General features: G+C 56.8%; 1 protein-coding gene across 1 annotated transcript in view; it reads left to right on the top strand.

Annotated features, from left to right (window-relative positions):
• The first annotated feature begins 3,991 nt into the window (after positions 1 to 3,991).
• Positions 3,992 to 16,217, top strand: part of PRCC (papillary renal cell carcinoma (translocation-associated)) — a 19,625-nt gene continuing 7,399 nt past the window's right edge. Inside the window, exons 1-3 of the mRNA XM_011366366.2 lie at positions 3,992 to 4,815; positions 12,772 to 12,819; positions 15,252 to 15,818. Of these exons, the coding sequence (XP_011364668.1) occupies positions 4,354 to 4,815; positions 12,772 to 12,819; positions 15,252 to 15,818 (1,077 nt within the window). The 5' untranslated portion in view covers positions 3,992 to 4,353. The remainder of the gene's footprint in view (positions 4,816 to 12,771; positions 12,820 to 15,251; positions 15,819 to 16,217) is intronic.

The raw sequence follows: 16,217 nt of genomic DNA, 5'->3' as shown, positions 1-16,217 counted from the left end.
GAGCAGAGGTGAACCTCTAGAAGCTTCATCAGGCAGCTGCACGGACCGCCGTGGAGGGGCCTGGAATTGCCAGGTCTGGGCGCAGGGGTGGTCCCTGTGGAGAGAAGCTGTCTCTTCCGCCCTCCCAGGGATGGGGGGGTCCCTCAGGGGAGAGACCTACAGGGCAGGAAGGGCACAGCGCCCTGGAGGTCCGGGAGACTCAGGTGGCTGTTTAAATTTAGAAGGAAAAGAAGATAATCTAATGAAAAGTCATCTCCATGTCACCCCCGTCCCTTAGCCACCCTGATTTTCTGCCTGGAGGCAAAAATATTACTAATTTTCTATGTATTCTTCCAGCGATATTCTCTCTGTATAATTTTCAAGCTAATGCAGAGCTATTATTTTCTCCTTTACACAAATCAGAGCATCCCACATGTACCATTCTGTACTTTAAGCTAACACGGTACCTTCCACATCCGTCCACCGTGGCCCACCCCGTTCATTTTGAATGCTGTATAATAGTCCACAGCATTATTCTGTCATAAATTGTTACCCGGTCCCCCGTGGGGGGCAGGGGCATTTAGGTGGTTTCTTTTGCTCACACCAGCGAAGCCGCAGTGAGTGATACTGTACGCATCTCATCTCATTCAGCGGGGAGGCGCTCGCCATTTTTTCTCTCCAGTTTGCAGGATGAAAAAGCTGTTCACAGTGACATTATTTGCAGGAGTTTGCGGACAAGTAGTTCCCGAAGTCACCTGGCCGCTTACAGACGGGTGCTGAGGCTGGATGAGGAGCCCACCATTCTGTCCAGCCAGCAAACCCAGGTCTGTCTGCTTTCCCCTTGGTCCCTGGGGCTTGACGGAATGAGGCCTGGGGCATCGCTAGGTGCGTGCCAGGCCGGGGCCAGTGCGGGCGTGGCGGTAGGCCCGAGGGGAATAAGGTCTCCAGCCCTGGAGGCTGACACACCCCGGGCCCTGCCGACTTCGCTGTTCCATTTTGAAAGCCGCTGGTTTTCTCCAAATTCCATGCTCTGCCCTCTCTCCTTTCTTATTATTTTTTTTTGGTATGTTTACATGTTTTTTGAAAGTACACAAGCGAACCGACAAGATTATGCCAAGACTATGTAAAGAACACTTACAAATCAATAATGAAAAGGACAACCCCATAAAAAATGGGCAAAATACACGAACAAGAGTTTCGTCTAAGAAAAAAGTACCAATGGCCAATACGCACGTGAGGGGACACTCGGTCTCGTTAGTGATCAGCAGAACTCAAACGATCATGGTCAGAAGCCACGTAGACGCGTTCCATAGGCAAAAATGTAGACGTCCCACAGCACCAGACAGTGGAAAGCTGTGGACAGTCACTTACCCATCGCTTGGTTTCTTCTTTTTATTATTTTATTTTCTTTCTTTTTTTAATTCCTACTTATACGTTGTTTTGGAACTCAGATTGGCAGCAAGTTGTTAGGTCTGACGCCCACAGACCCGCTGGCCTGTGACCTCCACTCCTAAGAGGGGAGACGAGCCTCGCAGGTTTGTCTGTGACGGCGACGACCCAGCAACAGCTCAAGTGTCCTCCCACCTGATCGGTGGTTTGGCTCCGTGTTTAGTTCCGGGCTGGAAACGGTTTCCTTTCCCATTTTTGAAGGCCTTGCTACCTTGTCTTCTGGCTCAGTGTGGCTGGTACAAAGTGTCAGGCCAAATGTCCTGAACCATTCTGAGAGGTGTTCCTTTTCCTTGGGGGCTTTTAAGATCATCTCTGGCTCTCTCTCTCCAGTGTTCTGAAATCTCATGATGGTTGGCTGCCTGTTTTTCTCCACCACGTTGAGCAGTCGGTGGGCCCTTTCGATCTGAAAATCTTGTCCCTCAGTCCTGGGAAGTTTTCCGTCATCGTTCCTGTGAAGATTTCCTTCTCTGTTTTCCTGTTCTTCCCCCCGCCCAGAACTCTTATTATTTAGATATTTCTGAGCTGATTCTTTGATTTTGTTAACTTTTCCAACTCTTCTAGTGTGAATTTTATTTACGCTCATATATTTATGTTTCGAGAGCTCTTCTTTTATTTCTGCCTGTTCCTTTTTAACGGCATTATGTTCTCGTTTCACGTATACACTATTTTCTCTTGCTTATCTGAGAAAATTATTGATAGGCTTTTAAAGTTCTCTTCTCCCTGCAACTTCTATATTTTTGTTTATTTGTTTTTGTGTTCTGTCTCTATTGCTCATGTCAGAGGCTTTCCTCAATACATAATCCTTGGTGCCTGCTTACGATTAAGCGTGAGGGACTAAAAAGCCGTCTTGTACCTTGGGACATGTGGTTGGGGCTGGAATCCCTGGTATCGGACTCCGTGGGTCTTTCGTCTTGGGCTGAGCAGACTTCCCCAACATCCGGGCTGGAGGGTAAACGCCACTGGCCAGTCTTCTGGAAGAGACAGGGCCGGGGGCTCTGTATTCCACGTGCGGATTGCTTAAATCCCCCTGATTTCTGTGCACTGCCTCTGTCTAGTTTTCCCCATAGTAGAAACCCTCTGTTTTATTCCCTCTTGTGGCGGGGGGGTGGGGGAGTGCAGGGGGTGGTTTCTGGGGTTGGGGTGAGGCGGTTTCCGGCCAGCAGGAAGTGGAGGACGGAGGGGACATAGCTGTTTCTTACACAGCTTTGAACCAGCCCTCATTTGTGTGCCCTTCCCTTCTCATTCACTTCCAGAGGCACCCGAAAGTTTAAGAACTGATATGTGGGGACGTGCCCTGGGCACCCAGAGCAGGGAACAAACAGATCAAAATGGGGCTTCACGGAGGCGGCACCTGAGTTCATCTGTGGAGGCAGGGTGAGGTTTGGACACATGGAGCGGGGCAGAGGAGGGGGCCCTATCAGGCTTGTCTGGTGGAAGAGTCAAGCCTGGGCCTGTCACTGGCCTTTCTGTTGATGCCACCATCATTGTCCCCCTCGTCACCCTATCTGTCTTCCTTTTTAGCCTCCTTCCCAAATCTGAGCAGTCCTCAGCTGAGCTCAGTAGGGCCTCCTTTTGCTCTCTGGGAGCAGGGAGGGGGTGCCCACACAGAGGTGAGGTAGCCTGTAAAGGACACACAGAGGCAGATCTGACAAGCAGAGGGCACCCAGTCACAGGCAGACAGGAAGGGGCGAATACAGGTAAAAAAGGACATAGAGTCACAGTTGGACAGGGAAAGACAGACTCATGGGCAGACATGTATGAGCTGGAGAAGGACAAGTAAACATGGGTAGATATAAAGGGCATACGCAAAGGCCAGACAGACACCAGCCACAGACAGAGCTGGATCCCGAGGACAAATGCAGATGGACAGGTGGCAGGCACAGCAGATAGGGATGGACGCAGGTGATGCCCCAGGTCTGTGAAAGGGACTGGGAGGAAGCGATTAACCTCCAGTACCCGGCTCTGCCTTCCGGGGCCCTGACCACCTTTGTCTCACTGGTCGCCGCCAAGGGAAGCTGGGCGCCTGGCTGGGAGCTAGGTGTGCTCCATGATGTGCACCCTGGTCCAGGCAGGGAGCGCACCTCCTGTCTCTTAAGTCACATACATATCAGCTCTACATATTAGGTCCGAAGCCTCGCGGCCCAGTTCCGTACAGGTGTGTCGGGCCCTGGCGCTTGCGGGCTCCTTCCCTTCAACGCCGGGCTTCGGTCGACTCGGGAGCTTCACCTGGTGGTTTCCAGGTCACTGTGCCTTTAAGCTACTCCACCCCCACCCCCCACCCCCTCGCATTCCGCCTCCTTCCCAGACTCCCTCTCGTTCCCGACGGCCCTTGCAGTTTCTAGGCGCCCTACATCTCCCACAAGCCTTAGCGCCCGAGAGGCTCCTCCGGGGGAACTTCAAGTACCGAGAGGACCTCGTGGCCGCCTCCGCGCTGCCGTGGTGGCCGCTGGGGCGTGTAGTCGCCTAGGACTCGTCAGGCGACCCCCAAACAGACTACGCCCCCCAGGAGCCCCCGCGCGGAGGCGGGGCGCCCGTCGGCCCGTGTGCGCGGCCCTCAGCGCCGTCGGACTCCGGCTCCCGCCGCGCCCTGCGCCGCCGCCTGCGCGCGTTGAGGGCCGCGGCCCGGGCGCTGTCTGGGGGCTGTAGTCCGTCTGTCAGAGAGGCGCGGGGGAGGCGGAGCCACTCGGCGGCCATTAGCTGTGTGGAGTTGCCCGGGGCCGGGAGCTTAAGTGGCGAGGGGAGCCTCGCTCGGCGGGAAGCAGCCGTGGCCATGGGCTCCTGCCGGGGCTAGCCCTGGAGCACGGAGAAGGTGGACTTTACGGTCTCCCGCCCCGCCGGGTGGCGGGGCCCACTAGGCCTCCGGGCATCCCCGGTCTCAAGTAGGCCTCGTCTGCCGGCGAGGGCGCCCCGAAAGCGGGAGGCGCCATGTCGCTGGTCGCGTACGCCAGCAGCGATGAGAGCGAGCCGGAGGAGGCCGAGCCGGAGGAGGAGGAGGCGGCGGCCCCCACACCTGGGCCCGCCTTAGGGGGCTTGTTCGCGTCTCTCCCCGCACCCAAGGGCCCGGCCTTGCTGCCTCCGCCCCCTCAGATGCTGGCCCCAGCCTTCCCCCCGCCGCTCTTGCTGCCCCCGCCCGGCGGGGACCCCCGGCTGCAGCCGCCTCCGCCCTTGCCCTTCGGCCTGGGGGGCTTCCCCCCGCCCCCCGGCGTGAGCCCGGCTGAAGCAGCGGGCGTTGGCGAGGGGCTGGGATTGGGGCTGCCCTCGGCCCTCGGCCCTGGCCTCAGCCTGCCGCCCCCCGTCGCCGGTGCCGGGCCCCCCCTGGGGCTGCCCAAGCCAAAGAAGAGGACAGAGCCCGTGAAGATTGCGGCGCCGGAGCTGCATCAGGGGGATGTGAGTATCCGGGGAGGGCACCCCCGACCCGCCCACGGCCTGGGGCCTCCCGCCCTCCTTCCTATAAACGCTTCCGTTGATTCCAGAACGCTGGGTTCCTGGGGCAGCGCGATTAGCTGAGCTGAAGTTTGTCAACTTCGGGGAGTTAGCGCGTTTGTGCACGCGGGTTTCTCGAGGCCGGACTCGCCTGCAGGAGGGCCGCATCCTCCTGTCACCTGGCGCGCTCGCTGCACGTTCACCTCCGGCCGGGTGTTTGATTGGTTTTGTTTTTCCGTCCTATCCTGAGAACGGCATGAAATCTGGCACCTGAAGAAGTGACAGGAGACAGGATTCTTGAGCCCTCGCTGAACGTCGGAGACTAACCTTTCCTTTGCCTCCTAACTGAAAAACATCGGGGTTTGAATTAAAAAGAGAGGAGGCCCGGATCCTGTTTGTGAGAGGAGTTGGGGGGAGTCGTGGAGTCCGGGGCCCTCGCCAGCCTTTGGCCCTTGCCTTCAATCACGAAACAGCTGGGGAGAGCAGCTCATTTTCACAGATGAGAAGCAGGTGCTCAGTGTGTCAGCTCTTACCTGGCCGAGGGCAGAGTGATGACGGGCTGGGTCTGTAAACTCCAGGTCTGTGCCTCAGTTTCACCAGTGAGGTATGTCAGGTCTTGGCGAGTTAAGGTGCGCGGCTGCCGATTCTAGGAGAGGTGGCCACGCTGGTTTTCCACAGCAAACCGGACGGCCTTTCTGCAGTGAGTCCTGGGGGATGAAGGAGATACCAGGCCTGGGGCAGGTGGTGGACTAGAGTCCCCAAGTCCTGTCCTTCCTTTTCCGGAACGTTCCTCAGTGAGTTCCCAGCTTACCTTTCGTCCTTTATGCGAGAAGCTGGTTCTTACTGTTTTTTTTCAGACTTCCGACTCTGCCTGGGGGCCACATCCATTCCCTGCACCTGCTGGTGCCTCAGTTCCGTCCCCAGGCAGCCTGATGTAAGACCTGGTCACAGTGAGGACTTCCTGGTCTTCCTGTCACCCCCTTTCTGCACCCCGTCTTTGCCTTATTTTCTCCTGACACGTACCACTGTCGGACACTCTGTGTATTTCTTCCGCGCCTCTCGTGCTAGTGTGCAGGTCCACGCAGGCAGGGCCCAGGGCTGGCCGTACTCACCGCTGCGTCCCTGGTGGCGAAAACTGCCCGGCACGTCCTGAGTGCTACCTGCATGTTTTCTGGGCAGGTGAACTCGAATGATACGGATCATTCATGGGGGGCGTTCCAGAGTCCCCCTCACAGTCTGGTTCCAAACTGGCTCCCGTCTTTCTCCCCCCTTTTTCCTTGCCGCGTCTGCCACTTCCACGTCCCGCATCCAGAACAGCCTCTCTGGCCCCACCGCAGAGTACTGCGGCCTCAGTTTAATCTGAAGCAGAGGAGCGACGGGAAAATAGGTTCATGTCCGTGGCATTCCGTTTTCTCGCCCCTTCACAGTTTTCTCCCCAAACTTGATTTCGGCCTCATTGTGATGGACGGGGGGAGATGGCACTTTGGCCAGCCTGCGTCCATCCACAGCCACAGTGAGAAGGTTCGTTTCTAGGTCTGTGAAGGTAGCAGTAGAAAAAGTTGGGAGAGGCGGTGGAATGTTCTACTTGACTGCGGTGGCGGGAACCCCGAGGACTCCTGACTCTCCCTCCTTGCTGAGTGAGGATACTTCGCTGGGCTCCTGAGGAGAACCGCGACGCAGACGATTAAAATTAAGTCACACGCCAGCCGTTGGTTCTGCTTCTCGTTTTCGTTCTGTTCGAGTTCTCTGAACACATGAGTCCTGGGGAGAGGCAGCCCGATGAGCGGGGGGACCTTCGTCCTCTAAACCGCTGTGCCCCTCCCGCTCTGAGCCCCTCTGTGCTCTGCCTTGCACTTGGTGGTCTTCTGTACACGCTTGAACAAACGAGTTAGGGATCCTTGAACAATTTCTCTTTAGAGTTCGATGTTAAAGTAGAAGTAACTCTGAACTCTTATTAATTAAATCCATTAATTCAGTATACGCGCTAGTTCTCTGTGCCGGGGCGAAGAGCAGTCGCACCCGTGATTGACCCTGCTCGGAGGGGCTACGGCCTGCTGGAGGGACGGCAAGGAAGTGGACCTTACGTCAGGTCCCCGGAGAGCCGAGATGGGGCTGGTGCCATGGCGGCACACCAGTCCAGGGCTGGGGGGCTTCCAGAGGGGGCATGTCTGACCAGAGGCAAGACAGACAAGTAGGAGGTAGCCAGAGAAAGCGTCTGGGGTGTGGGGAGGGGCGCCCAGGCAGAGGGACCAGAACGTACAGAAGGCCAGACGTGAGAGGACAGAAGTGCCTGGGATGGACCAAACGGGCTCTAGGTCTGGGGATGGATTAAGTGTCACGGCCGAAGGCGGGATCCCAGGCAGACGCCTGCCTTTGGCTCCGGCAGCTGGAGGGGAGTGGTGCCGTTTACTTCTGGGTGCAGGAGGCAGCGCAGGCTGGGGGTGGTTTGATTTTGTTGGTTGCAAGGATCAAGAGCCAGCTCAAGCTCCCTAAAGTAGTAAAGACTCACAAGGACCCCAAGGTCCTCGGGAAGGGCCTGGCGTCGTGCGCTCCGTCGGGGCCCGCGGCCTCTGCCCGCCGGCTGCATCCCTCTTCGTTTGTGGACCGCTCTGCTTCCTAGTCCTGTCGCAGGTGAAAGGCAGCCACCCTCACCTTTCTGCTTAATCCTCCTCTTAGTGAGCAGCCCAGATTGAACTGCAGCCCTGGTCCCAGCCCTGCTTTCCCAGGGTCACTGGTGCGAGTCGGGCGATTCAGTTAGCCGAAGCCGGTGACAGGTTGGCACTGCGCTCCCCCTGCGGGCGCCGGGCCACGTCACAGTCCGTCAGCTTCCGGCCGGGCTGTGAGGGGTGAGCGGTGGTCCGGCGGGTACACAGCCGCCCCGCTTTTCCCTTCTCTCTCGTCTTCCCCCACCCAGGCTACTCCAGACCTTGGGCGGGTGCCAGCCGCACGGGCTTAGGGGAGGCCGACGGCTAAGGTCAGGGTGCGGGAAACCAGAATTAGAGTAAGTGCTGGAAGGGTCCCGTCAGGACGAGCAGTCCAGAGCCAGTAGGGATTTTCAGGCTGTGTGCACCAGCGGTGCTCGCTCTCGGGGGTCCGCCCAGACAACGGGGGTGCGGAGTGAGATTGGCCCGGTTGGGTCATTTCTGTCACCCCCGGGATTGGGTGTTGGCTGCAGCACGAGGCTGGGTAGACCGGGAAATGCACTAGCGGTTCGCAGACGAGGAGATGGGAGTTGAGAGAGCACAGGCGATTTGCCTAAAACCACAGTTTGGGAAGAACAAAGTCGTGTTTGCAGCCAAATGTGTTTTCTGTGTCGTGCTTCCCGAGAAGATGGCAGAGCCTCGGGCAACCGGAACCGGGAAAGTGACAGGATGAGTGTAATAATGGGAGAGAAAACGATGGCCCAGTTGAAGGGCAGGTGTCAGCAGGAGCTAGTCGACCAGAGTAAAGCAGCTGATGGTCTAGCGAATTGGGGCGGTCGCGTGGGGCGGTCGCGGAGAGGAGCCTGGAGAGGAGCCTGGGGTGGGCGCAGCGGCGCGTGCGCGTCTCTGCCGCCTGTGCCGGCCCCGGGGCTGTTATTTCCTCCTTGGCTCCTGGCCCTCACCCTAACGACGGCTTTCGGAGCGGGAGTCTGTCAGAGCCAGGGCCTGGGAAGATGAGAGGGAGGCCGCCGTGGGGAGCGAGGCGCGGGTAGACGCGCAGATCCCTCTGGGCCTCGCTTAATGGAGAATGTCTGTTTCCGTTCTTGCTCAGCAGTCTTGGGGGGTGTGTGTGTCTTGTCACTCTTGGCAGCTGAAGCAGAGAGGACAGTGGCGGCCATTGAGGTTCAGGCCCATGTGAGGCCACGAAAAAGTATACTTCTTAAGAGATGCAACCAGTTTGTGCCTCCAAAACTCAGGAGCTGCCTGTGCGGCCCGCACCTTCTCCCAGCCGGGGTGTGTGCTATCTCTAGTCTCACCTGTCTCCCCGGGTCCAGTGGCACAAACCCACTGAGGTCGCCTGCGCCCACTGGTCTTGGTACTCTCTGGGAGTTGATGCCACAGCCTCCGTTTAATAGACTCCCGTGGAAAACGATTTGGAAGTTCCTCCAAAAAGTTAATTAGAACCACCACGCGATCCAGCAGTGTGACTCCCGGGTGAAGAGGATGCGAAGCGGGCTCTGAGACGTGCTGCGCCCGCGGCTCACGGCGGCGCTTCTCACAGTAGCCAGAAGGTGGCAGACGAGTGATCAGCGAAGTGCGCTCTGTGCACTCGAAAGAACGGCGTTCAGCCATTAAAAGGGACACTGACACGCTACATGGGCGTTGAAGACTGCGGAGTGAATAGTAGACACAAAAGGACACGTGTTGTGTCACTGCACTCACGGGCACGGTCGCTGACGGGCGGCGGGGAGTCGGTGTTCAGCAGGCGCGGAGGCTCTGCCGGAAGCTGGTGACTGGTACGCCGTGCGTGTGCTTCACACCGTGGAATTGCACGCCGAGAAATGGTGAAATGGTGTTTTCAGTTGTTTATGTTTTACTCTGATGAAGAGAAAACCCACTATGCTCCTGTACTTCTCTCCGTCGGGAAGTTCTCGGGTTGCAGGCAAGTCTGTGTGCTGAGGCCAGGCCCGTGGCTTCTAACCAGTGGCCGGTAGAAACTGAACTGATTTGCTCTCAATAGAAGCCAAATTGATTTTCCTTTCGGATCCTCCGAGGCAGCTGTTTCTCCCCTCCCCGCCTCCCTCCCCACCTCCCTTCCCAGGGTGGCCGGAGGGTGCGTGGCACACCTGTCACTTGGATCGCTCAGCTCCCTGCGTTTGGTGCCCTCAGACGAGGTGGTTATCTTTAGTGAAGCGTTCAGGCAGCTCCGCGCTGACCTTCCCTTCTCCCTGCTGGTTCCCGGTCCGGCCCCGCCTGCCCAAGAGTGCTGAGTGGCACCTCACCCTCTTTTTGGAGGGACCGGTGAGCTAGTTCCCTGTCTCCAGCCTCTTCTGGGGTGGAGTCGGCTGAGGTGGTGCGCTTCAGCACCTGCACCCTGGGCAGGCGCCGGGCCCCACTGATGCTCAGCTGCCGGCCTTCCTCCCTGGCCGGTAGATGGCCGTCTCTGAGCCCTGTTTGTCAGCTTTAAAGAGGTGAGGTTTCCTCCTCCCCCTCCTTTAGCAGTGAACAGTCATGACTTAACAGGGTTTAGGGGCTCAGTCCATTTCTGAGGGGCTTATTTTGGTGTTCTGTTTTGGGGGTCCATCATCCTTAGTGCCATCACGAGACGACTTGTAATGGGGTTCAGTAGGTTCAGACGCCATGTTCAGGAGAGAACCCTGCCCATGAGGAGCCAAACGGTCCTCTGAAGATAAGGCGTTGGGAAAGAAAGAGGTGTTCCCGGAGTCTTTGTACTGTTTTGTCGTCGTTGTTGTTTTTAACGTGTGTTTAAATCTTAAACATAGGTTGTCGGTGTAAATGGAAACGGTCTGTGACATTTAAAGAGAAATTGAATTTCCTTCCTGTGGCTGACCTGGCTTTTAGTTCTGTTAGCCATGGGACAGCTTGCCTGTGCTTTCACAGTAGCCCCTTAATTTGTTTGTCACAGGATCTGAAAAATAAGAATATGCTTGTACAGTTTTGTAAATATAATCGTCTTAAATTTGGGTAAAATTCATTTATCCTAGATTGTTTCCATTGGACCCATTGCCTGAGGTGTTAAAGCTTCAACACTCCTGGGACCATTGCGAGAACCTTACACACTCTTTAGGGAGGTGCTTCTGTGTGGACCACTGGAGAGGTGGTCCCGGGAAGTGGCCAAGAGCCTCTGAGGTGGTGGCTTGGAACAGAGAAGAGAGATTGAGAATACTTAGGTGTTCGGGGCTTAAGGCTTGTTCCTTGGTCGAGTTGACATCTCGGCAGACCAGAGAGCGTGCTGGCCCTGAGCCCTGTTTAGGGTCTCGGCCTGTGTGTTTTCATGCGAAGTAGCGCACGCGGTCTCTGACCGTTTTCGTGAGGCTTGAGAGTTAAATGGCTTACCGGGGCCCCCCAGCTGGTAAGTGGCAAAGCTGAGACTCAGAGCTGTATCTGAGTCTTGTGCCTGGTGCTCTGTCGGCCGTGTCACGTGGGGTCTGGTGGGGTCCGGCCAGTGTGGGTTCAGGCCTGGACCAGTGCGGTGTTGCTGCGGGGCGTGGGAGCCAGCCCCGACCCAGCCCTGTTCCAGCCCTGTTTAACTCTCTGAGCCCTGCTTGCCTTACCTATAGAGTTGAGATGCTGACAGCTACCTCGAAATGCTGTCGTGAGGATTAAACGAACGGTGGTAAGGGGCATGACACGGACCAGGTGTCCTTTCTGTCCCTCACATTAAGTACCAAGGCAGATCTGCCGTCGGGGTGGTTTCTTACATATCTGGCAGCGGTTAGTAATTGAAACCATCGTGTACTGACTGCTGTGAGGCGACATCGAACTACAAGACAGGGCCTTGCTGTCATGTGCCAGGCGAGAACGCACGCGTGAAAGATGTAGCACTTACAGAGAAAGCCGGGTGCGGGGAAGAGCAGGGTGCGATTCGGCAGGGAGACCTCCAGCGGTTTCGGGTCAGGAAGTGCAGGGTGGAGGCCGACGGGAGAGCGAGCAGTGGTAGCGACGCGGGTGCGGGGTGCGGGGCGACAAGGCGAGGTGGGGCATGAAAGCGGCACGAATGTAGGGGCAGCAGATTCTTCACGGGGGCGTCTAAACACGCTCGACGCCCTTCCCTCTTCCTGCCTGTATCGCCGTCACCTGGTACTTGTCATTCTTCTTACTGAACTGTGAGTCCCTTGAGGGCAGGGACTGTTCCCTGTCACGGCGTACACAGAAAGTCTTCTCAGCACCCTGGAGTAAGCGGTCCAGGCTGTGCCTCTGGAGGGCGCGGCCAGGACTCTAGCTGAGTGGACCGGTGTCACAGCTGTAACCTGGCCTTGGGACCCCACACGGGTTCTCGATCACGGCACTCCAGAGACCCAGAAAGCGGCTTGTCCGAGGGGGAGGGCCAGCTGAGAAAGACAGGCAGGGGCTGGGGTCTCATGGGCTCTTGGAGACAAGGTGGGATCTTAGATTCCTGCCCAGTCACCTTTGCTCAGGGATGCTCCGACCAAGGTCCTGAGAACCAATGGAAAGCTTCTAAGGGTCTTAGTTGGAGATGAACTTTTAAAATGGAACGTCAAGCCTGCTGTTCATATCCTTGTATCTTCCTGATAGTTGGGGACGCTCAGGACCTGGTATTGAGCTCCGAGCTTAGGTGTTTTCCAGTGTGAGAGCTTGCGTGGGGAGCGGCCCGGTGAGTCGCAGGGGTAACACAGACGGCCTCCTGTCTTGCCCCGGATTCTCAGTCGTCGTTTGCTTGTCTTCTCCCTGGACACGAACACTGTCTGGCAGACAGTAGATCATCCGTGGAGAGGAAATGGAGTTCTGCAGTGGCTTTGACCTTTACTGCCTCATCGAAGAGTAGCTACCACGCCGCGTAGTCCCACCGGAGCCCCCAGCCCTGTGGTTATGTAGCCTGTAGAAGCGGTTTTGGCAGTGGAGCTGAGATTGGGCGAGACTGTGGGCCGGATCCCATTCATCTTTCAGTGGACAGATTTGTAGCAAGAAGAATGGGTATAGCCTTTTTTATACCAAAGACTAAATGGTAGGAAATAGTCTTAATTTAAAGAAATAGAAACGGGTGCCAAGAAGGCTGTGCAACAGGTCTGGGGCGGGAATGAGTGGCCAGGGAGGTCAGCGCACAGCCCGTTCTCTGGAGCCGGCCGAGAGCAGCAGGGCCCTGCCGTGCGGCCAGGCCCAGGGCGGGCGCCTCTTGAGCAGAGGAGGGCCATGGACAGGGTGGCTGCTGCTGTCCAGTCCTTCATGTGCTTCACTTAATGTGTCTCCTCTACTGTCCCTCAGCAGTGAGGCCTGATTGCATTTCTTTTTCTCTTAGTCAGATTCCGAGGAAGATGAACCCACAAAGAAGAAAACTGTCCTTCAGGTAAGCTTTGTGACGCGACAGAAGCCATTTCTCCTCCTCTCGTGTTGCTTCCTGAGCGGCAGCATTTACGATGCCCAGCTGTTTCCAGGGCAGGCGCAGGTACTCGGGCACTGGCTGTGCAGGTGTGGTTCGGTTCTCTTTGATAACAGACCGTGCACTGCTCTGCCCTCCGCACGGTGCCCTGACTAGCGTGGTGCCGCGACCGCTCTCACAGGGCGCAGGTGTACGGACGTGGACCGGCAGGCGGCCTGATCATCACTTTCAGGTAAAAGGATTTTTTAGGAAGGATGGGATAAATTGGTCAAAATGATTTAAGGAAGTAGTTGTATTTTATTTAGTTAATAAAATCTCTTGATTTTTCTATTTTTTTCAATTACAGTTGATATTACACTAGTTTGATGTGTACAGCATAGCACAGTGGTTAGACATTTATGTATCTTACAAAGTGATCACCCCAGTTAGGTCCCACCTGGTACCATCCAGTTATTACAGTATTATTGACTGTATTTTCTTTGCTGTACTTTTCATCCCTGTGACTGTAACTGTCAATTTGTACTTCTTAATCCCTTACCCTTCGTCATCCAGCCCCCAAAGTCCCTTCCATCTGGCAACCGTCAATTTCTCCTCTGTATCTATGAGTCTGTTTCTAGAACATCTGTATTTTAAAATTATCCATCTTCTCCCTGTCTCATTTTTAACCTGGAAAATAAACAAGTAGCACTTACCGTGTGCCCGGCACTGTCCTCAGTGCTTCAGTGTTCAAGTGACTTGATCCTCGTAAGTGCCTCAGTCACGGTGTTATCTTCATCTCTGTGTTGCATGCGAGGAAACAGAGCTTACGGGGTGGGCGGCTCAGGGTCAGACAGCTGGGGCGGAGCGGGCGTTCGGGCTTGGGCGGTCTCGCTGCAGAGTCCGGGCTCCACCTGCTGCTCCGTCATCAAGACCAGAAGCCCTACACCAGACAGTGCCAGGCGATGGTCTCTGCTGCCGGCGGTTTCCCTGTGTCTAAGCTCCTTTATTCTGGCTCCAGGGGTTTCTTCCTGTCTGCCCGCACGTGGTTTATACACTGTCTGAACTCGTACTGATCAAAAGCGGTCCTGCGTTTTTAAGGTCGTTGTCTCATGGTTCAAGGGTATGATGCTGAAGTTGCCCCTTCCCCTGGCCCTGTTCGGGTGTCACTTCCACTGCTGAGAGGTCTTAGAAGGACACAGTCACGTGGAAGTTAGAAAGAGAACTGGCCAGAGTGTCCATATCTGAGGCAGGTGACAAAGGGGGAGTTATGTGGGCATCTGCCGCACTGAGACCGAGCGTGGTCGTTGTTCTTGATACCAGAACGGCTTCCTGGAGGAGTGGGCCGGCATCTAAAGAGATGGAAGGACACTGGCTCGGGTAGAAGGCCCCCTGGAGTAGAGAGCCGTCTCCCTGGTGGTCGGAAGGGATGAGAGTGTAGGAAACCGAGCCGGTGGGCAGGGTGAGGACCAGCGCTGCAGAGGGGTGCGGCCAGTATTCCAGGTGTCGTCTGGGAAGTCGAGCACTTCAAAAGTGGCCTGAGGATGTGCTCCACCCGGCATCTCCGTCCAGTCCCTGTGACCCTCAGCCTTGGGTCAGCCGAGCTGGAGTGACCCGAACCTGGGAACACAGACAGCAAGGAGCGGAGCCATTTTCCGATGAGTAGCTCTGCCTGGCCCGCTTGACTCAGAAGTCGTCTTTCTGTGTTCCGGGCGCGTCTGGCTGAGGGCCGCAGCGCACTGTGCACCAGGGCAGCGCCACGGTGCCCGTACTGCGTTCTCCTTTCTCACGCTGGCACTTCGCTCGGCTCTGAGGTCGGCCGGGCTGGTCCGGCAGCAGACAGCAGCGTCTGAGGGATGCTCACGAGCGGTGGGAGCTGTGGACAGCTGAGCCCGTGAGCTCACAGATGGATACGGGGGAGGCTCGCCTCCGGCATAAAGAGCCGCCGGCACTGCAGCTAGAGGGCTTTCCTTGGGCAGGGGAGGGGACTCTCGGCAGCATGCACGAATGTGTCTTGGATAGAGCCTTGTCCTTACTCCGAGCAGTGACCCAGAGGAAGCAGAGAGAGCGCTGGGCGTGCTGGGAGGAAAGACCATGTGAGCTTAAGAGCGTTGCAGGTGCCCAGAGCGCAGCTCGTGGAAGGCTCTGTGGCAGAGGCAGCGGAACGGGCGGGTTGGGAAGGAGCTGAGGAAAACGGAGACGACATCTCACCTTGGGAGAAGCGGCCAGCAGAACGGCCCGAGGTCGGAGGGGTGGGCTGGGGCGGACGGCCTGAGTATGTGGGCGTAAGAAGGCAACAGGGCTGGTAGGATTTTAGGCTGGAGTCGAGCACAGACCTGTAATTCTCGTGCTCGCCGTCCATAGTGTCGTAACATTTCACTTGTCACCTCTCTCCCCTTCTTCCCCAAACCCGGGTACACCAGGGATCCGGCGAGGGAACCGGTCTGTCCGCCTTGCTTCCCCAACCTAAAAACCTGACTGTGAAAGAGACTAACAGGTTGCTCCTGCCCCACGCCTTCTCCCGGAAACCCTCGGATGGCTCTTCTGACACCAGGCCCTCCAGACCCGCCTCTAAGACCAAGCCCTCCTCCCTGGCCCCCGTCGTGGGCACCACCACCACCACTCCATCACCTTCTGCCATCAAGGCTGCTGCCAAGAGCGCCGCCCTGCAGGTGACGAAGCAGATCACGCAGGAAGAGGACGACAGTGATGAGGAAGTAGCCCCCGAGAACTTTTTCTCCCTCCCTGACAAGGCCGAGCCCCCCGGAGCTGGGCCGTACCCTTACTCCATCCCTGCTGTCCCCGAAGAGCTGCCTCCAGGCACGGAGCCAGAGCCGGCCTTCCAGGATGACGCAGCCAACGCCCCCCTTGAATTCAAGATGGCAGCAGGCTCGAGTGGGGCCCCTTGGATGCCCAAGCCTGGGGACGAGCGCAGCTACAGCCAGTTCTCCACATACGGCGGTGCCAGTGCCGCTGGTGCTTATTATCAGGTGGGTAGGCGAGGGTGTTGCAGCTGGATGGTCAGGGAGCGTCGAGCGGTGAAACAGCTTCTGGGGGTCACTTCGGCTGAATTACCGAATCCTTCGCATCTGGGTCTTCCTATACCTGTCATGCCTCAGCACATACTACCTTTATTCCAAATGACATTGGCCTAAAATTTTTAAGCCTTGAGGTCTGACAGGTAGAACCACATAATCGACACCTTTATTCTAGAAACAAAAGCTTATTGTAGGAGCTAGTGAGGGGTGAGGATGGCTGGGGGTAGGGAGGCGGAAGAGGAGGGTCTGTGATGGAGATCAGTCTTCGGTGTGGGTGAGGGAGGTAAGTGACCTGCGGCCTAGGTTTCTGATCACAGTGAGTCTAATGAGAGTTTCAGGGGTGGGGAGTAC

The sequence above is a fragment of the Pteropus vampyrus genome, unplaced genomic scaffold (assembly GCF_000151845.1).
Source record: "Pteropus vampyrus isolate Shadow unplaced genomic scaffold, Pvam_2.0 Scaffold124, whole genome shotgun sequence".
In the NCBI taxonomy this organism is placed as follows: Eukaryota; Metazoa; Chordata; class Mammalia; order Chiroptera; family Pteropodidae; genus Pteropus; species Pteropus vampyrus.
The sequence above is the reverse complement of the archived record's forward strand: the minus strand, read 5'-3'. Positions and strand labels throughout refer to the sequence as shown.